General features: G+C 43.2%; 2 protein-coding genes and 1 non-coding gene across 4 annotated transcripts; all 3 read right to left on the bottom strand.

Annotated features, from left to right (window-relative positions):
- Positions 1-67: 67 nt before the first annotated feature.
- On the bottom strand, positions 68-5474 carry msantd1 (Myb/SANT-like DNA-binding domain containing 1). Its single transcript, XM_026161994.1, has 3 exons — positions 3266-5474; positions 2850-3143; positions 68-695 (listed from the first exon to the last, which is right to left on the bottom strand). Exons 1-3 carry the CDS (start codon positions 3517-3519, stop codon positions 404-406), a joined length of 840 nt encoding a protein of 279 aa, XP_026017779.1. The 5' UTR covers positions 3520-5474; the 3' UTR covers positions 68-403.
- Positions 5475-6651: 1177 nt separating this feature from the next.
- On the bottom strand, positions 6652-21143 carry dtx4a (deltex 4, E3 ubiquitin ligase a). Of its 2 annotated transcripts, XM_026161991.1 has the most exons (9): positions 20824-21091; positions 20375-20589; positions 17766-18960; positions 10185-10246; positions 9882-10043; positions 9735-9796; positions 8630-8950; positions 8454-8543; positions 6652-8367 (listed from the first exon to the last, which is right to left on the bottom strand). In XM_026161991.1, the coding sequence occupies exons 2-9, from the start codon at positions 20580-20582 to the stop codon at positions 8137-8139; spliced, it is 2331 nt and encodes a 776-aa protein (XP_026017776.1). In that variant the 5' UTR covers positions 20583-20589; positions 20824-21091; the 3' UTR covers positions 6652-8136. The 2 variants fall into 2 exon arrangements, with proteins under 2 accessions (XP_026017776.1, XP_026017777.1); XM_026161992.1 differs by having other exon boundaries at positions 20375-21143.
- A 528-nt stretch (positions 21144-21671) lies between these two features.
- Positions 21672-21743, bottom strand: trnaa-cgc (transfer RNA alanine (anticodon CGC)). Its single transcript has one exon. It is a non-coding gene; the product is annotated as a tRNA-Ala (tRNA).
- Between the last annotated feature and the right edge of the window lie 177 nt (positions 21744-21920).

Below are 21920 nucleotides of genomic sequence, written 5' to 3'. Positions count from 1 at the left end.
CCCTGTTTTGGCATCAGACCTCCCATGTAACATGTAATTATCCTGGCAAAGAATAAAAAGTGATGGCTGTTGTTCCCACAGTGATTTTTATTAGGGTACTTGGCAAATTATCAAGAAATCTTATACAACTGTTCCTAAAATGAAAATGTACAGTGGAGCCTGACTTAATGTTGATGCTAAAGTGCTAACAAATGCAATAACATGTTTATCTTCTACAAATGATACTCCTCCAGAAATGGTAAAAGCCTGTATTCATGCCTGTCTCTACCATTTCTACACAGAGCTTTACTCACAATAGGATAAACCTGGAATGCCAAAATAAAATACATCATTTTTTTGTATTCAACAAGGTTATAGGTGAGGCAATGCCCCCCAATAAAAAACAAAACAAAAAATATACACTTTATGGTTTTCCCGGATCCTTCACACCGCTCTGACCCCATGTGGCTGATGCAGTGGCGGGAAGCTGGATCATCTTCTCCAGGAGGTTCATCATGCGCTCCTGCAGCTGCAGGCACTGGACCTGGAGGAGGTTCTGTTGGTGCACGGCTCGACGCACCTCCCTGCACGTCTCCTCCATGGCCCGGCTCGACTTCTTCTGTTGCTGCAGCATAGCCTGCAAGACTCGCAGTTTCTTCCGCTTCAAGGACAGGTGCTTGCTGGCCTTCCTCTTCCTGGCCGAGATAGGATGTGAGCTGGGGGAGCAGAGAGGGGAACCTTTCAGAGCAGGCAGTGCCTAGTAAAAAGAGATCACACTGGGTTCGCATTTTCACAGGTTAGTTCCACGACCTTCAACATAACATTGGTTTGTGTGCATCGGCTCCTCGCGCCGAAGGCAGAAATCATAGAAGTAAATCATTGCAAGTGTTTTACAATGCTATGGACGGCATTTAAAGGGAGTGAAACATGGCTTATTACTGGTAGCTACAATCTACAGATTTTTCTGACAATTAAGACAGACAATTGAGAGGCACAGTTTTAATAAGAAGACAGCCCTGAGGACACATCAGCTGGATGCATGTTTCTGATTTTGCCTAACCAGTACAGGCAGATTGTGGGCTGCAGCTTTCTGGAGAAGCAGCATGAGTAGGGATGGGTATTGATAAGATTTTCACGATTCCGATCCAATTTTGATTCTGTTTAACGATTCGATTCTTTATCGATTCTTTTTAAAAAAGGAGAACACTAAGGTCGATTAGCTTAGAACTTTGTTTTATATCTTCTCTTTGAACAAGATAGAAATTTAGGAGTAACATGGCCTTACAAACCCAACAGTGAGATCTTAAGAGATACACAGCCTACGGCTCTTCAATGGGGTGTCACAGGGTCCCCAGGAAAAAAATTGTAAATGTAAAATAATAAAATAAATATTCTTCTGTAGCAATAATTACAATTACACAAGAATATCCAGTAATGTCCCTGCCTACAATTAAACACATCTGCTGTGGCAAATGGGTGTAAACCACAAACTTAGACACTGCTCTGTGACATTAGTCTATCCTGGCCTGAAAGGAGACGCTACCAGTAGACTGCAGCGAGAACTGGCAGCATCTGAGCCAGACTCTGTCTGTCTGTCTCATCATGGTCACCTAAATGCACAGTAATGGCAGGTTTTGTAATAAGGCAGATCGCGCTAACATAATATGCACTGTTAGTTGATTAACGGGAGAGGACGTACAAACGTTACCGCTGCTGCTGGGTTGAGATTAACGAGTCTGGAGCGGAATTAAAAACACGACATTCATTTAAGGTTATCGTGTGTTTTGTGAGCAAATGCTTTTGCATATTCGTAGTGTTTCCTCCCTGAAATGAAATATCTACTTTTCAAGTATTGCAAGTTACCCTGTTGTCATCCGTTCTCGTAAAGTATAACCAAACTTTTGAGCGTTTGAGCCGCCATGTTTCCTGCCAGGTAAATGACGTAATTCATGGCGACGGGAATCGATAAGGGAATCGTTTGCAAAAATGGCAAACAATTCCAAGGAATTGAAACAGAGGGAACCGGTTCTCAGCAAGAACCGGTTTTCGATACCCATCCCTAAGCATGAGTGAGCGTTTGCTGTGGTGTGCCACAGGAAACTAATGCCAACAACAACAATAATGACAAGAAAACACATCCAGATTGAATTTTAGTGCATCAGAGTGATGAGGGGTTTTTTTTAAAGCCAGAACTTTTTGACTCATTTTTCAGCCCATTAAAAGTTGATTTGAGGGCTAAGGCTTGGTTTTAGGGTTAAAGAATTAGGGTGAATTTAAGACTTTAGCACTTAGCTGTTATGGCTAAACGTAGAGTTAAGAGGCTTGGGATTGCATGAATGTCCCCAGAAAGATAGTGTGTGTGTCTGTCAGTGTGGAAACACTTTTAACAAGGAACTACGTTTAGCCCCCCCCCCCCCAAAAAAAAAAGAGAACCGCTCATCTAAACAACCTCAAAATTGAGCACTGCCCTTGCCAGAGTCCCCAGCGACAGACTCACCAAGTCTGGAGTGGATCAGAGGAACAGACAGACCTACACAGATTATTAGTAAGTAAGTAAAGTAAGTATACTTTACAGAAACTAACAAAACTGTTAAAACGCAGAGAGAAAAAAGCAATCGTGTATGTAATTTTAGCATTCAAGGTTTAAATAAAGCATAGCAACAAGTAACCCAGCTGAGGAAAGGTAGTCACTTTCAGTTATAGCTGGCAAGCTGAAAACTGCATAAAACTGTATATCTGGTGGGTTGCTTCTCTGAAACAATAGCATACAAAGGTCAGTTCATCTATTATTATCTTTATGAGTGTTTCAAAAGTGCACATATTCACTATGACACACACATGCACTGTGTGTCTCCTCTATTTCCTGTTACCTGGAGCCCTGTGTGTGCTCACTATCAGAGCTCAGCGAGTCCAGCTCTTGTTTGATCTCCATCTCGTCCGAGGAGCCTGTGTACTCTGGCAGGAATCCCATCAGCCCCTCGTCTGACTGTGGCACCAGGTTGTCTGTCGACTGGGAGGAAGTGGAGGGACCCGCTGCAGAGGCCTGAAACTCCAAAGAGTTCACCCTGCCGTTCTCCAGCGGCTTGGAGAGGATCTTCTCTATGGCCTTGTAGTACGGCCAATCCGGCGCCTCGCTGCCTTCGCCAACTGTAGCTTTCAGTCGCCTGTTAAAGCAGAGAAAATGTAAAACAAAAACAAAAAAAAATGGGTGGTGGTGGTGGTGGGGGGGGGGGGTTGGTCATGCAGCAGCTGGAGCCACGACTTTGGACCGGGGTTTTGCACTTGCCTGTACTGAAAAGACATATTGGTGATTTTCATCTTGATTTCTTCCTTGAAGCGCTGCTCTCCTGTCAGCTGAAAGAACCTCTGGGACATCTTCTCGTAAACCTTAGCGTTCCTCTTGCTCATTTTCAGCTCGTTGTGGTGTTCCTCCCACACGTACAGGAGGGCTTTCATTTCGCCATCGGTCCAGTTCGGGGCCCGTCTGTGTTTCTCACTGTGGCCTGGCATCAGGTAGCTGAAACCATCCTCTGATGCCATTTTTTTTTTTAAATTTTTTTAAATGACTCTCTTGACCTGTGCTGGTTCTGTTTGCAGAGCTTTAGAGGTTGGTTTTGAAAGCCTTTTACTTCGCTAAAGAGCCGTGTTGAGTCTCCAGTAATGGAGGGATAGAAGCAGGAAGGCACACACACACACCACCACCCTGCCTGTGCCTTTCCCCCTAGTCTAGCTGAAAGAGGACTCAAAATGGGGCCTAAGGCAGGAGAGGAATCCGGTTAAAAGCTTTTAGTGGTGCGTGATGTCACCGTGACATCAAGTTGCCCTGGCAACGGTGAGGGAGGCCCTTTATTTTCCCTCCCCTCTCCTCTAACCACTCCCATCTGCTCTCTCTCCCCTCCATTCTGCTTCACTGGAAGCACAAAAAGCTTTTAGTTGAAAGGCAGCAGTGTGAGCGCACAAGACTGCTGATGGTTTTGAAATATGAGCCTCCGGGGAGGGGAGGAGGGGTGGGAGGGGGAAAAAAAGCACTGAGAAGGAGGAGGAGTGGAGACCATGGGTATGTGTTTCCCTGGCAACAAGGCAGTGGATTTGGTAGTCAGCCAGCACTCTGCTCCATTTAAAAGCTTTTAATAATACACAAGTCATTTTGAGATGAGGAGAGGGAGGATTTGCTTTATCTGGCAGGATGCGGGGAAAAAGAGAGCAGAAACACTCGCAGCCTGCAATTCAGACCTGAGAAAGCAAGCCCAGGCATCGCACCGCAAAGCTGTGAAGCTCTTTTTTTTTTTAGGTGGGGATAACAAAAGGGAGACATCAGACGAAACGGCAACGTGTAGTGATCAACTGCAGGCAACCGTTGAAGCAACACAACACGCTGTCTCCTGTAATCAGCTTTCTTTTCATAGTCATGGTCAGCAGACAATGGACCCCTGCAGAAAGGGTTTCTCTGACCATTTGGGGACTCCCTCCCCCCACCCCCATTCCAGTCTCTGCAAAGGGCGGCTCTCCCCTGCCCCTGTGCGCATTAACCAGTTTATGTGCATATTTCTTTCCTTTCCCTCTACCTCCCCTGGTCTCATGTTTCTCTCAGTAGCATTTACGCACTGAAGCCCCACCGTCGTTCACACACAGACAGCGAGTTGGCAGCAATTCAGCCCCTGCTTTGTCTCCCACATTTTTTTTAAATTTCTTTTACTTTTGCCACCTTAAAACTGGCAATGCAGCAATAACCATCATGTATTCTCACTTTAGGTGCATTAGTGCCATTAGCTGCATTGCGTCCAGCTTAACTCAGTTGCAGGCTGATTAGATCTTTAACCCATCTGCTCCCCACTAACCTGACAGGCGGGCGCTGCATGTTCATACCGCTAATTGGCAGCTTTGCCCGATCCATCACATCTGTCACTTAAAATAAATCTCTGCCGTTGCAGAAATGGAAACGCAAACGAAAGTTGACGTGAAAGGTTCTCGGTGTGCTTGAAGAAATGTGACTGACACTTAAAAAGATTTTTTTGAAAGGGTTGCGATCGTTACCACGTCGCGTTTTTGCTCCGGATTAAACAGTTGATCGTTTTTTGACTGAGTCTCAAAATATTAAAAATAATCTGTCACTTCGGCTTATTTCAGCATCACGCCCCGCCCCCTCCTCTCTGTCTTTTCTCTGCGGTCCTTTAGGATTGCATTTTAGTTACCGTTGTGCATTTTTTCATTCAATAAGGTGGAGGTAATCCAGACTAGTAATCCAGGAGCCAGACTAATCTGCGGATAAACTGTTTGATGCACTGCTCACGTCTGCAGGCAGAAGTCACCGTTGTGAGTGATCAGTAAAATAGAGCCACTTGGTAGAAATAAATAAATAAATTGTATATATGTAAACAACGCATACTCGGAGATCTCGTTAAGGAATCTTTCATTTCTAATTTCACCTCACTCACAGTGTAGTTTGTATTCACACAAAGCATTTCAGAAATGATCAACTGTTGGATTAAAATGTCCTATCAGCCGATTTAACAAAGGTTTTCAGGAGAAACTGAACAACTTAAAATCTAATACATGCAGTCTCCTTAATAAGCATGCTGCTTATTTTTCATGCACTCTGTAAATGGTAAATGGCCTGTTCTAATGAGCCTTGATTTCTGCTGCATTCAGATGGTCTTGCCTTAATAGTTCAGGCTGCCAGTGGTTTAATGGTGCAGGGATTTAAACACCACAGCATACCTGAGTGTTGTTGCTTACCCTGTCCATTCCTTTATGACTGCAGTGTAACTATCTTCTGATATCTGCTTCCAGCAGGAACACAAAGCTCACATCACCCTTAACTGATTTCTTGAACATAACAATGAGTTCTCTATACTCAAATGTACTCACGGTCACCAGCTCTCAATCCAACAGAGGAACTCAGGGATGTGGTGGAACAGGTAATTTACTGAAGTGCTCAGATTACTTTTTGTCTTAAGTGATATCATGTGGCCTGCTATTGGTAGCATTGAAAAAAAGCATCATGTAAATTGTACCGGAGTGGAAAGTACCTGTTAGCTGCAAAGAGCAGACATACCTGCTAGCTAAACACAGCTCTACAACCTTCATGACACATCAAGGAGGAGAATGGTGCTAATGCTAGGATAACTTTTAGTTCACTTACAATTGTTTGGCACCAAATCTTGTGGGAAAGTTGATAAATGCTTCCAATATCAACTAGCTGTAAAATTAGCTAAAGTCAACGCATCCCGAAGCAGACTTACAGTAAGCTAAATTCCCCTGAGCAATATAACAAATGTTTGAAATATGGTGTTAATTTTTCTTATCACAAAAATAACTATAATAACAAGTTACTTTATTTAATAAGTAAAGCTGTAATATCTAGCTAACTTTTTAATAGCGTCAGTGCTACAACTCACTGCTAATGTTAGCAGACTCAACACAGACATTACTACTGTGCTTGGTCACACACCGGGACTGCTTCTTATCAAAAGCCACTAAAATTTAACCCCGATATCATTTGCTTTTTTGTTTTGTTTTGTTTTGTTTTGAATATACCTGTTTTTAATAAGTTTTTATCTTAGCAAAACAAAAGTTTAAAGAGCTACCTTCCAAGAAAGTCAAATAGTCAGACTTGATCATCACTTCTTAAAAATAAAAAAAAATAAAAAAGTTGAGGCTTCAGGCTTTCTCTTTGAACCTTAGAAAAATGTTTAATGCAAATTTATGCACATAAAACATATACATAGAATACAGTGCATACATAAAATATCATAAAGTAAAAATGCTTTTGATGTTGGCCTACATTAGTATGTTGACACATACTGCTGCATTTCTCTTTAACATAACAACCTGGTCCACAGTGGACCACTTTGGCCCAAGCTGGACCCACATCAAGATAGTCTTTTAGACAGCGCATGGCAAAAAACAAAACATGACAAATACAACCGCTGACCACATTCTGTAGTGTGATTAGAGCATTTGAGGCTGGTGTGTATCCTACACAATAAAAGGAAAAAAATACAGTAGATACAAGCTGTTTCCTTTTGACACTAAGTAAAAAACACTGTGCAAATCTGAGCTCAGGCAGGAGGTCCAATCCTAGCTTTTGGGGAATTTACGCCTCCTAGGGGGGTAATGGATTAATCCACGATAGGGTTTCTTCTATCAGTCATTAACATTAATGCAGATACAAGAAGACATAGAAAGCTGTTAAATACACCCATGCTCTCAGGGCCAAAGGATTCAGGAATGTCAGCTTATTTCTTAAATAGAAAAATACTAAAAAAAATGATTGTTTTTAAAGAAAGGGGCTGGTAAATGGCATATAAAGTATCAGGCAAACTCTGGTACACCAACAGCTTATCTAAACTTCCCTCCCATGTCTTTGTCTGTCAAGCCAAACCCAAAAACAATACAATGGAACACAGCATATTAAACAAAATGTGAAATTATAGTATAAAAAACATGGATTAATGGAACCGATATCATATAATATATGAAGTATTCATAACATACAAGAACACAAGTTAAAAATCAAACCTAAAAAGGAATGTAGTTCTGGAAAAGTACCACTAGAGGTCAGCAAATATCCATGCTCAGATATCCAGTCAAACATTTGGAGGATTTATATGCTTCTGCTTGTGGACTAACACTTTAAAAACGAACCCACATTAATTTCTTAAATTTCACTTCCATTCGGTTCAGCAGCAGCAGGAGTGGTAAACACTTCATCACTTAAGAAAAACAAAATCAGTTAGTTACATTCTTGATATGAAGTCTGACAGTATAAATGACAGTTTTTGTTCCCCCCCCACAAACTAACAATGACTCGTATGTGCACAGTGGTCTCAAATGTCTCACTGAGTAACATCGGCAACCTTGACACCATTACTGCATCAGGAAAGAAAATGATTCCCCACGTACGTATCAAAACTGACTCATGCAGTCGTAAGAGAAAAAAAAAATTGAGTCGCAGCAAATTCTGCTGAAGCTATTTCAGTTGGGGCTTTTGTTTTATAGTCCTTCTCCATCATCTGGTGTAAAAGTTTCCTCTGTTCGTTTCGTCACACTTTGAAAAGAACTGGTCCGTCTAGCTGCGGATCCCCGTCCCAGGATTGTGTTTAAAGACTCACGCCTGGTATCTTCTAGTGTCTTCAGTGCTGTGAATGTCTCTGCTCAGTCTCTGGGTAGACACTCCTCCTCGGTGATGCCCTGAGCTTTGAGCTCTTCGAGGACATTGTCCAGGTGGCCGGGGTCGGGGTACCCGTGGCCCGTGAGGTTGGAGCCGAACTCGGTCTTGTGATGCACCTCGTTCCAGATGACCGTGTCGCTCTCACCTGTAGTGCTCGACGTACCCACAGAAAAAATGAGCCTACGATCCCACGCTACCAGAAGCAGCCTCAGAACCTGCAAAGGGTTAATAAAGAACACGTGTTAATATATGACCATCTTGCCCATCTGAAATTCAAAAGAAGAGACATTTCTATGTATACCTTGCGTCCCTTCTCGCTGTCAGGAAGGTAGCAGTGTCTGGGGAACCCACGTGCAGTGAAGGGTTTGCCTGGATTTGGGTGCTCTGGGCCCTGAAGACCAGAAGAAGAACAGTTTGTCACTTCATTCAAAAAGAGACGCTGCTAGCACCACATAAACACCGATATACTGAATGTACCTGGATGCCAGGAGGGATGTTGTATATGATCCGGATGGTTTTGCAGTCTGGGTGGCCAGGCAGGGAGTGCGGGATGACATGGTACTCCATCTTGCCGGGTGGCTGGTTGCCAGTCTTTACTCCGTAAATGGTCTTGCAGGTGGGACACTGCAGGCTGCCGTCCTTGTTGCCGTTATTGTACATAGCAACGAGGCACTGCAGGTGGTACTGGTGACCGCATTGTGCCAGACGACCCACCGACTCGGCCCTGGAGATGCCACCCACACCAGGACCTTTGTAGCCCGATGGTCCGGGCAAGGCCTCCATACAGATGGTGCAATCCTGACATAGAAAGATAAAGGACAGTTTGAGTTCTGTCCACTGCAGAAAAGAGATTTTCAAATTATCAGCACGTGCCACATCATGCTGTTTGAGATAATACCGGTATTTTATGTTATCAGATATCTGTAATCCAGCGACTCCAGACATTGGAGTGCTTACATTTGACTTGCGCTGTGTCACTACTACTGCACTACAATAAATGCTGCTCCCTGCAAGCTGCAATTAAAGGTAAAATGTTATTCAGGTATCTTTCCCTATGTCATCAGAAATATCGTTGTCACAAATTTCCCTAAAATATCACGACACATTGTTGAGGCTACACTGTGCAGCTCTTTTTTAATGTTTGATCACCTCCCAACAACTTTCAGCACGTGTCATGGCTTTGAGCAGCATTAGTACACCTTCTACACTTCTACCACGTAAAAATATGGACACCAAAACAATTCTACTATGTAATTTGCTCCTGAAACTGAGAATAGTGCAGATGTGGTTATTTTCCCTCCCACCTTTTTCAGTTATATAATCAGGAGTATAAGTCCTGAGCCTCAAAGAGAGAAATTTGGCCCAATATTTTACGTTTTTGCTGTATTTTGCTCTGAAAGTATTTTAAAAGTTATTAAGAATGAATCCCATCAAAGTCCAACATCATTTTACTGGTCATTATTGTCCCAAACACGGGCTCTGTTTTATACGTTAGATTTCTAAGAGATGTTGCTGGAAGCTATGACGTCTCCATCATAAATAGACTTGCTAGATAAATGCCCTCCATAGGGAGAGAACTCACCTCCTCTGGGGGGTTTCGCACCTTCTGGAGGTAGCGCTTCACCACTTCCTCTGGAGTCTTGCCTACAGACAGAAACACAAAATTCAGTGAGAATTTCATTATAGTCACAAAGCACATTTGCTCTTCTTCAAATCACAACTAGCTCACCTTTCCGGGCCTGTTTCTTTGTGGTCTTGCGACAGCAGTGGCCCAACCCCGGGACAGGTTTGAGGTCGCTCTTGCTGACAGGTGGAGGATGAAGCACCAGCTTGGGAGGGCGGGTCAGGCAGACAGGAAGCCCTGCTGCGCTCATCAAGATGCCTGTTATACCTGAATATAGCCAGAAGAGGGGGCATGAGACATACTACTCATACATTCCTATTGCATACACAAAGCTGGATGAGCTCTTGTGTTATGAGAATGATCCAGTCTAAATCATTTGGATTGATTCAGGTAGTTAGCATAGGTTACCTGCCAGTGCAGGATGTACAGGACTGGATCCATTCAGGTTCTTCACTGGAACTGTTGGCACTCTGCAACAAGGAAAACAAAGCTGTATGAATCTACTGATGGCTGACACAGGCCAGGTCACCTCCACGCAGACTGAAGAAATCTGACGAGTCACCTGTGAACAGGTGCAGTTAGATACAGCAGATGCTCGCCTCCACCTTACTTAGAGTCAGCAGGTTAAGGAGCTTTTTCCGAGTCAAGTGGAGAAACAAACACGGATTGACATGCTGCCCTATAATTGCCACATATGTTTGGGATTAAATGGCAGCACCAGAGCCTTGGCTGCTTTATTTTCTCAGTAACAATACTTGTAATATCCCAGGGTCGGTGATCACAAAATTATAAACACTTTAAGCTAAAATCCATCAACTCCAACAAAAGCAGCTTTGATTTTTATACAAGGAGGTGACATGATTGTTCATTTTAACCTCCAGTTTTTGTTCAAGATATTTAAAAATGCTGTTTAGTATGTCAAATTTGTTATGAACATATTGAAATGCTACAGTAACTTTAAGCACAGCTGTAATGTGTATAGCACACAGGGAGAGTCACGGCTGTGTCTGACCCATCAGACGAGCGTACTTACGGTCTGCCACTTTTGATAACAGTCATCGCTCTTGCTCGAAAGTGCCAAAAACCACAGATACGAGTCAAAAATATTCCAGCAGCGATATGCAGATGATACGTTTTTTAAGCTTCCTCTCCACTGGTTTCTCACTCTTCTGTTCTTTAGTGTGTCAGTGTGTCTGCCCCCGTCTCCCTCTTCCTCTGCCTGTGTGCCGGTGTTAGATCGCTCTCCTCTTTTATAGGCCTAATCCACCTGTTTCCATCTGGTGGCTAAACTCTGGTTGTAGGCCAGAGATTCGTTACAGCAGGGATTACCTGTCAGATGCTACATCACACTGCCAGGCTGTCATAAGGCAGCACCAGGTTGGTGACTGTACGAGTTACAATATGGCGATACAAAAGAATCCCTCTGACTTTAAAAAGCTGATTTAGTACTCTGATGTCGTTAGTGAATCAACATGTACTAAATCTGAAAATCACAAACATAACTGAGACCAGCCTGTCCGGCACCAACTACCACACCATGATCAAAGTCACTTAAATTATCTTTCCTCCTGATTCTGACGCTCAGTTTGAAGTTCAGCAGGTCGCTTCGACCACAGCAAAATAGACATGCATGTTAGGGTGACTGGTTTACATGTGGGGTAAACACAGCAGATATAGAGTGTAAAATAAAGGACTCTATGTATGACTGAAAATGTGGTTTCTAGTCTAAAGTGTTTCGAGTAAGACTACAAAAGCAAACATAAGGCCCTGGTTCTAGAATTGGCCTAGTAAAGACCCCAATCCGGCCGGCTGGATATATGAAGGAGGGCATGCATTTTGGATTTTTAACTGTACTTTTAAGTTTTAAAGCTTTTCCTGCTGATAAAAAACCTCCCCCACAGCCATTCATACTACACCAAAGTAGTTAAGTGAGTGTAAACAATCAAGTGACAGACAAGTTCCTGTTTCTCATCATCTATTTCATCTATTAGAGATTTCAAAGATTTTTTTTTTCAATCAACAAAAACGTTGTTTTATAAATACAGGACAGTCTGGGCAGAACGTTTTCTGTAATTATACTCCTTTATCACGTAGAAAAACTGAGAGTACTTTTATTTCTCTTTGTATAAGTTGATTGTGTTTTTGGTAGTCATCAAATTCAAAATGCATTTCTAGAGCTGAAGATAAATGACTGATACTTTCTTCACTTATTATAGATTCATATAATGTCTTATTTGTGATCGTGACTTAGCTTTGGACAGAGCTTTAAATAGATGCGATGACAAATCTGGGAGTCATTTTAACATATGCAGAATTGAACCTGCTTATCTTGAAGTCACTAAAGAAAAATTGAGCTTTTGAGGAACAGTGACTCCTGTGTGACTAGAAGAGCTCAGACTATTCTACAGTTAATAGAATACATAATAAAATGTAAAAAAGAAAGAAAAAAGACAAGAAAAAACCCTGTAATTTCCCTCTCTAAGTAAATGATGTGACGATGGCATGGAAAACCTCACAGTAAGGAATTACTAGACTGTTCAGGTTCCTGTACTGGTCAACCTGATTACACGGTGCTGTGGCTCTATATTTGTTTGTTTACCAACAAAGTGTCCTAGCTGTGGTATTAACTCCGTCTGAGCATGCTCCTTACGTGACTAAGAAAACGTTCAGCCGACCGACTCGATCTCTAACGGGTAAATGTTGACTGGCATTTTATTTGTGTGTCCGGCGGGAATAAGTGAGCAGTATGAGGTGGAAGAAAAGTGGAGAAAGGTTAAGAAAACAAGCCGGGGCGTGTCGGCCAGTCACGTTTCTCTGATCTCGGTTAAGCTATCGGCATTAGAGCGGAGTCCATCTGGAGCGCTGGATGATGGAAACGCACAAGCCACCGCATATGGCAACACAAGCTCACACCCTGAATCAAATCTAATAAACAAATTGGTTGATTAAAACTTGAAGCAGAAGTAAATCCAGTCATCGGGCTCGAATGATGACGGGTTACTTTTTATGGAGACAAGCATAGGCAGTGCAGAAAAAGCAGGTGCGCCGACCAATGGAAACTCTCGTCACTGTGATGCATCTGTGACGCTGAAGACCCCCGACACGCTAACGCCTCACTTACAAACCATCTGCTCAATTTCACTGCAGGCAAACTCTCAACAACAGCTCATCAATCCATCTACTAAAGGAAATTCTTTTACATAACAAACTTACATAGTACTATTTTTTAACTAAACCGCATAAATGCTACAATATTTTTGTTTTTTCAGCAGACTGTTTAAATCCAGTATGAGAGTTCTTTAACATCTTCTGGTACCACACTTCCTCAATTTGTCATCATGTTTTCTTGCTACAGTTTGTATGTACATGTGTCTTGTGCTTCCTTTGCTACTGCAGCATGTGCTCATCTTTTGTGGTCTTAAAGAAATTCTACTTGATCCTCTCCAGAAAGGAAAAGCGAGCTGCTTGGTTAAATTCACTGCAGCTTGAATTCTTCTGTAGATTTGAATAATTAAAGCTCAACACATAAATATTTTGGACCCATTGACAGCAAAAGAGGATATGTGCAAGGCAAAAAGTCATCAGTGTAGTGATAACCCACATACCTTTTCACGCTGGCTCCAAAAGGGAGAACAGCCCAGAGACTTCCATGTTAATGTTTTACCAGCTTTAGAACAGGAATGTTTACTAGTTGGTACAAAGAAATTGTTTGGGCAACTCGATTTAATCTTCCTCTTAATAACACACTCTCAGAAGGCCCCAGTCATATCTGTCACTAGGGAAAATGTATTGGCCAACCAGCTGGTGGGGGATTGCTGCAGGTTGCTCATTGTCACTCAGTGAAATTGGTTGAAGAGTGCAATGCAAACCAGAAATGGAAAAATGTGCCTTTGGAAAGGTGCTGGTTTCAGCTGCAGTCAACATCTTTCAGTCAATGAATTTGGTGTCTTAGATGCAAACTATAAGTGACCGTGGCAATCTGCTTGCAACCAATGCAACTGCAAGGATGGTTTTGGTGCAACACACTCATTACAACTGTTTCATGCAGCAAGCATTCAGTAACCAGTCACATTTTTCAATACATATTTTTCCCTAGCGGCCAAAAGTTGCCAAGGCGCTCACTGACTGGTCGCTAGGTCTGTGTCACTAACCACTAAACTGTATAAGTGCAACAGATGGATGGTGACACTGGCAGCTTTTTGCTAATCGTCATTTCAGCTAAACTGAGTCACTGAACTGGTATCTCAAGTGCATTTGTAGAGAAAATTTAATGCAGTTATCTGAAAATAGTAGCTAATCATACTAACAGAAATTCCAGTAAGTCTGTAGTCAAGTCTTAATAAGTGAACTTCTATCTTATTACTAACTCATTACTATTTAGCAGGCTATCTGTTTCTGTGCATTACACCTTTACAGTTTTTGGATGCAGCTTGCTAACATCAGTGGATAATTTAGCTCACCATCCATTGCCACAAAAAGAAAAATAAGAATAAAGGAAAACATTATTGCTGGGGCCAACACGCTACAATTAAGACTTCAAAACTGGAAGTCTGACTATATACAAGTCTGGAAAATATCCTCTTACATGATTTTATTATCATTATCATTTTGTACATGGGCATGATTTAGAGTGTGGTTACTCTGTGACTGATAATTTACTACTATAAGCCCATGTTTCATATACAGCCTGGTTGACAGTTTACTCTATACAATGAATGCAACCTTAAAATTAACTGAGGACCGTAGCGCCGAGTAGTGTCAAACAGTAACAGTTTAAGGTTTTGAATGATAAGAAAAATTACAATTTGAAGTAATTTCTGTTAAGGCTTTACCCTAATCCCCCAGCAGAATTCATTTTGCTAAAAATAATTACATGTAATTTCCTTCTGTGAATAACATCATTGCACAGCAGGTGAAAGGTCCCACTGGAAGGTGAAGCAGCAATTCAATGATGTTAAATGCCTCACAGGGGCAATAACTCCTGATTGTTGTACTTTCTTAATTACTTACTTTTTAAAAAGGGTGAACTTAATTATCCACACATTTCAATGGATTTAAATAATGACTGGTTTCAGCGGGTTTAAAACAGTTTGGATGTGACCGCGCTTGTGTTGCATGGATATGGGGATAAAGCAGTGAGCAGGCTGGCAGGATCAGAGCGATTCTGAATCGGTGACGTCGGTGGTTTTACCGCAGCAGCAGGTGTGACCATCTGCTGGACTCTCACCTGATATGTTTAAAGAATTGCTCTGTCATGCAGCTCACCTGACACAAAATGAGGAGATTAACGAGGCAGAAATATTAATCCTGCTGTGATTGGTGTTAATCTGAGGCTTAGCTGGTGTAAAAACTGGTGTTTCACTGAGGTTGTTTCAGTTAATGCCAGGATTCAGACAGTTGGGTCACCGTGCTGGGGCACGAATGGATTAGGTGACATGGAAATTATTTTTCAGTGTATGGTTATGTGTCTAATGTTTGGAACTAGAAACTAGGTCTATGCAGAGCAGTATGCACGCATGCATTTTCTCTGCATGTCTGCAGTTTTATATATAAAACAGCTACCTCAGTCACAGTGAACGCCACAAACAACTCCAGCTGCAAACTAAACACAACAACTGTGTTTTTAAAAAAAAAAAAAAATTCTAGTTACACAGCAAGAACAGTGCACCTCCACCTGACCATGACCAGACATCCAACTAACCAGCGCCTTCTGGCTCCGACACGTGGATACTGCGACTTCCTTCATTAATCCTCATGCACTCAGTTCGTCAACACCGGAAGATCACGCGGTCATAAAGCGACACTCTGATAAAGAGTTTCAAAATTCTCTGTTACATCAAACCCTTCTCCCTAATAAAAGGAGATCTTTTTGTAGGTTATAGCAGGTAAGAACATCTCGTATTCCAACTCAAATCACAGCAATCACATGGCAGGAACTGGATGAATGTGATGGATGACTGCAAAATGAAGTATATAATGTTACACTTTATAGTTTTGTTGTATATGAATTACAGCATGTTACTGTTAATTATATGTATACTCTTTGCTGACTGGTGCTGCAGAATATGCAGTAAAAGCAACATGAACGCCTATTTTTAAATCCTAGTTTTTATGCCATTAATCCTCCTGATATATTGCATTCATTAGCAAATATTTAGATAAATTCCCACTGCATGGCATTTTTAGTTTAAGTTACAGCTAACACCATGCAAAAAGTTCCAGATGACATGTATAGAAATTGCTGTAGATTCATGGATTTTAGTATATTACAGGAAAACATTTGGTTGTATGTATATATCTATTTATTTTGTTTAATTTTAAACAGGAGTGCAATCAGCAGTTGGGAGCTCCTTGTCTTCAGTCAAAATACAAGGGCCTTTATTTTAATGATAACTGTGGCTGCTAGCTACCATAATTACTTTGGTCACCATGATGTTGTCTGATGCACAGTTACAGGCAGTAGAGTGACTTGACAAAACGTTACTTTCATTTTTTACTATAGAAATTTGTTTTTACAATAATTTAAAAATTACAACTTTAGCAGCTACACAGCTGATGTCTGTACACTAAAATGTTCCTTAGTGGAAATTTCTAAATTCTTATCAAGATTTTCAGTGACACGTTTTGGACATCCCTGACTTGTTTTACAAGCATTCAAAATGTTTCTTGATGCATCTTTGAGTATCTTTACATCACATTACACCACATCCACATTTTTTATATTTAATTGTACCAAAGGGTTTTTTTTAACCAAGTTACCCAGACAATTCAGTAAATCTTACCAACCCATCTCTTAGAGTTAAGTACTTGCAAACTAAGTTTTTATCCATCATGAGTACATCCAGGCAGGTTCCTGGTCCTACATTCACTCTGTACATTTAAAACAAGCTCAGCCATATAGCCAGAGTCAACAACTGTCCTCAGCGACAACATTTCAGTAAATTCTGGATTTCTTAAATTTTATGTTACAAAGTTTTAAAAGCTGTTTAAGTTGAGCCTGATGTTTCTTTACACATAACGAGGAAAAAAAGCTGGATCAGGTCATCATTCATTGAAAGACTAGCAACGAATACCAGAGTTCTTCTATTTAAGTGACAGATACGAACTATTCATGACGCTGTTTTGACAACATCCTCACTTTACTTTGATTTAAGATGACACTTGTGCTACTGTGTGTTTGTAGAGCTTTACCACCATTTGCTGTTTGCGTGATTAATCTCTGGAATGTGCAAACACTTGAGAGAGCTCACTTTGTTCTCTATGAATGCCCTTCATTGTATTTCCGTGAAAGTAATTGAGCCTGGTGGACTTTGTCACAAAGATTAAAGGCTCAGAAATACTAATGAGCATCGATGTCAGACATGGTTGTTTGGGGCTGTCACGGTGTAATGACAGCCCCAAACAAATAGGAAATTGCTGTCTAAAAATGTTTTCTTTTTACATGTCTTGATGCCTGATTGGGCTTTTTTGTGTAAAGTGAACTGGCATGGGATCTTATGCCCAGAAACATTTCATGTATTTAGTATTACATAGTGTTAGTGCTTGGATCATGATTTGTAGGTACCTTTCATATCATATGAGCATTTTTATACTGCTGGTCTATCTGGAAACAATTCACATGATATACCAGGAGAGCATGCGAGGCAAAATACACCAAGGAACTGCAGGCTGTGAAAAAACGGATGTGAAATTGTTGTGACAAAAATACAAGTGCCTTAGAAAGTTATTTGTTAAATTTCCATGTACTGAAAACATGGTTTACAGGAACTTTACAACCTTTGTTTTGCTGACAGAGCATATGACAGAGAAGCTCAGAAAAACACATAAGCCTGTCATTCAGAAGTGTGGAAGGCGTGTTTAATTTCACAGCTGACGTGTTGAAGTGTGGAGTGAGTGAGAGGGTTCTCATCATTGATAGGTTTTGCAGGATACGAGCAGGTTCTGCGTACAGAGACAGGTGCTGAAACATTACAGCGTATTTCTACTCACCCAGAGGCGATAAGGGCACGCGACTGAGCCATGGCGATACGCTGCAGCGCCGGACGGCTCAGCCCTGCGAGGCTAGACCGAGGTGGCAGGGGCGCCGCGCAGGCAGCAGCCGCGGCAGCGCCGGATGAAGACACCGGACCCAGGACACGGGCAGAAGGTGATGGGGTGCAGGTGGATGTAGCTGTGGAGATGAGAGGTGGCCCTGAGGCAGGTGCTGCGGGGGCAGAACAGGAAATGGAGAGAGAGGAGACAGAGGTGGAAGGGTGAGGGGTGGAGGTGGTGGAAGATGATAGCGTAGTGGAGGGCGGGGGGGGCGGTGGCAGCGGTGGTGGGAGAGGAGGAGGTGGGGGCCTTGTGGAGGAGATGGAGAGACCAGCTGTGGCTGACCCAAGAAGGGAAAGAGAATGGGTGAAGCCTCCTCCGTAGCCAAGGCTCGTAGTGCCAACGCTGCTAGCACCAACCATGCTCATACCTCCTGCACCTCCCATACCACCTATGTTGAATCCACCTGTCGCCCCAACCATGGATGTCCTGTGGGGGGAAAGCGACCTCGACAGGGTTGGAGGCCGAGGGAGGGTTAGTGAATAAGAGCCTCCTGGGATGGGGAGGCTGCTTAGTTTGGGACTTGGTGGTTTAGTCTGTGGTGGTCTTCGACCGAGAGTGTGAGCGGTCGACATAGTGCCTGCTTTGACACTTAGCACCAGCATACACTGCTGACAGGCGCATGGCTGTCCCAAGGAAGTGATGGCTGAAGCCGGGAGCGCCCCGCTGGGGTACGCACTCCCGTTTCCAGTCCCACTGCTGCTCATCCGGATCCCCATGCCCACTCCAGATACATCAACACTTAGAAGTCCTCCGTGTCCAGGCATGGACGTTGGCCCCCAGGCATGGTGAGACTTGGGTAGTGGCCCAGATACCAGCGGGTAAGCCAGATCAGAACGGCGCTGGATGCGTCTGCAGCGCTGCGTTTGCCCATTGATTTGGGTCATACTTTCGAAGTCAATGAGGTAGCAGAAACCCAGCGGCGCCAGGTCCAGCCAGGGCTGCTGACGGTCGCGCGCTGCCTGGATTGCAATGCCCACCTCAGTGTCGTATGCCGTCCAGCTGCCAGCGTCGTTCTCCCACTCCCACAACCAGCCCTGGCCTGGCGCTGATGTGGGGTCGTAGAAGCTGCGTCGCACCGGTCTTAGGGTACCTGAAGAACACGCCACAATGGACTGAATTACTGAACAGTAAACTATATTAGTATACATTAAAAAGAAGACTTGTACTGTGAATATGAAGTTCTGTAGCGACTTTTCACTGAGTCTGCTCAACATGACGCCAGGCGATGAGAAGTAGACGCGAGACGAGGAATGCGACTGCACTACAATTTGCTGCGGAAAAGTAGATTACAACCATAACAAATTCTACATGTCTGTGTTTGCTTGCTAAGAATTTGGGCAAACAGGTTGCCCCTGGTAACAGCACATGGTGTTCTGAATTCCGATTGGCTGGCAGCCTTGATCCGACCCAAAGCTGACTGTGTTTGCTTTCCCTGGGTGTCTAGAGAAACTCCACAGAGTCTCTATACTGTAAAAGCTCCCCACATCAAATCCCGGCTTCCGATAGCACTGCATACGTTGCGTTAAGAAGGATGCTTCACACTTGAGCCTCTTCACTGGCAATAATAACAGGGAAAAACAGAAAACCGTACAAATTCTGTGAAATAACACTTTTCGCAACTGTGACTCTGGAGCTTTAACATTGCACACTACTAATGAACACACAAAACATAAAGCACTGTTGAGCACATGAGGCCTGCCACGCACAGACGCATAATAATATGGGCTCGTTCACGAATTCTGCTCCTGTCAACCCCATTTTTTCAGTGTCCTCGCACTCCTGAAATTCCTCTCCTCCTCTCTTGCTGCTACTGCTTTTCTTCCTCAGACTGGGGCACCCTGCCTGTCTCCCTCATTTCAGCCTGGTTTCGGGTTTAGAAAATAAACCAGACAAAAGCTTTTATCAGCCAGCGCTGAGAAAAGGCCAATGTTGGGGTGTCTGCCAAAAAGAGGGGAAAAAAAAAGGGGGGGGGGGGTCTGACAATCCCCTTCTTTGTCTTATACCACCCTGCCTGGCCTGCTCGGTGAAGTTGTGGCAGATCACCGCTTGTGTCTCCTGGAAGACAATACCGAGGGCCGTGTTTTGCAATGAAAACCTTCCCATGCATGGGCAAGCACACACTTCCTGCCAGGAATGACTCACTTCAGAGCTGACACCTTTCAAAATCCAACCTCTTCAATGCTGGAGTGCACAAATCTAGGGGCCGTGTGGAGGGGGGTGTCACTGAACTGGTGAAGATGGCAATTCAATGATTTGAGATTTTAAGATGAAAATGATTCAATTTATGTCACTGAGTGAGATCTTTAGACCACTAAACCCATCAGCTTCTGCATGATGATTATCAATAACAACCCGCCAGCATAAAAAAAAGAAAAAAAGGCCTCCACCTCAGGCTCAGCTTCAGCATTACACCCCCCCACCACCACCACCACCGCTCTCTCTCTCTCTCTCTCTCTCTCAAACACACCCTCCCTCTCGCCCCTCTCCCCCCTCCCGTTTCTCACCTGTGTCCTGTCGGAACTGGTGCATGGAATGCAAATCGATGATGTAGGGCGAGAGGCGAGAGTCCACCTGGCCGAGGACGACACTACCACAGCGCGGGTCGCTCCGGATGACTGCCTCGATGTGATGACAGACAGCCGGGCTGTAGGGCCGCCAGCGTCCGTGCTCGTTCAGCCATTCCCATACCACTACGGCGGATGCTAGTAACATCCTACTCCTGAAAAGACAGAAAAACAAAAACAAAAACAAAAAATGACAATACCGAGGCACAAATGAAGGAGAAGCCGGGGCGACGGGTGTTTAAAGGTACCCCGCTGATGCCTCTCCGCCGCGCAGCCCTGCGCACAGCGGCGCTGCATCCATCTTGGACAGTTTGCAACCCAGATGTGTTTTCAGTGCTATCTGTGCTTCTAAGTGCATCTTTCGGGATGACAGCACATGCAATCCGTACCTTCCATGTTTGTAGTTTCGGAGGTGCAGCAATTATTAGGTCCTTTTATTGCACGGGGGAGATACAGAGCGTTTCGTGGAAGCAAAGACAGAACAGAAGCCTTCCAGGATGGTTGCATTTTACTCCCTATGCAGATGAGTGACGTCTACCGAAATCAATTCTCAGCCACAGTCAAGTTTGGGTGAGAGGAGAAAATGCAACTTGGATGCTCACGGTGGTGCGGCGGTGGTGAACTAGGTTACTGTCATGAACCGACTTTCATAGTAAACTGTAAGATTTAAAAAAATATATATAATCAGACAAAAAACGGAGGATTTTTTTTAAAAATAGATTTTTAATATTTACCCCGTTAAATCGTCTCCTCCTGTAAAAACAAACAAACAACAACACTGCTTTGTAGAGTAGTTTGTTTAGTATTGATCCACCAATATAACTGTAAGAATGAGGTAAAATCCCGTGTCCGTGTTACATAATCGCTCTAATAAATTTTCGGAACACTACGTTTGGAGTTAGCTTTACTTATTGGCTCATCCAAAATGCCTCCATCGACCAGCTCTCACTTAACTATCAGGTACTGGACGGGTGAAAATAAATCTTTGAGGCTCGCGTGTATGAACACCCCCACGCCTCCAAGGCATCCACCGTCCAATCACATTCGAGCACGGGCTGCTTTGGGCCAATCGCAAACCTACCTCACCTCGCGCACACATTGAGGTGACGGTGTTTGCTATATAGTTATGCCGTATTGCTTTAAAATTTTTTACCTCTTCTTCTGTGACTTCTGTGACAATATTGCACTTTATAACATTTACAACTTATACGGAAATAAAAGTTGAAAAAAAAATCTTTGGAGATGCCGGGGATTGAACCCGGGACCTCATACATGCGAAGCATGCGCTCTACCACTGAGCTACATCCCCATTGGCTGAATGATCAACAAGGAGAGGATTTATCTGTAACTCATGGCTGTACCGCTATTGTGGCTGATTTTGGTGTAATTACGACTTTAATATTGAAAGTTATATTGTTATTCATATGTATTTGCTCCGGTTAATGCATACAACAGGAAACTTGTGGCGTACCGCTAGCATGTTTTT

This window comes from Astatotilapia calliptera, chromosome 3 (assembly GCF_900246225.1).
Source record: "Astatotilapia calliptera chromosome 3, fAstCal1.2, whole genome shotgun sequence".
In the NCBI taxonomy this organism is placed as follows: domain Eukaryota; kingdom Metazoa; phylum Chordata; class Actinopteri; order Cichliformes; family Cichlidae; genus Astatotilapia; species Astatotilapia calliptera.
The sequence above is the reverse complement of the archived record's forward strand: the minus strand, read 5'-3'. Positions and strand labels throughout refer to the sequence as shown.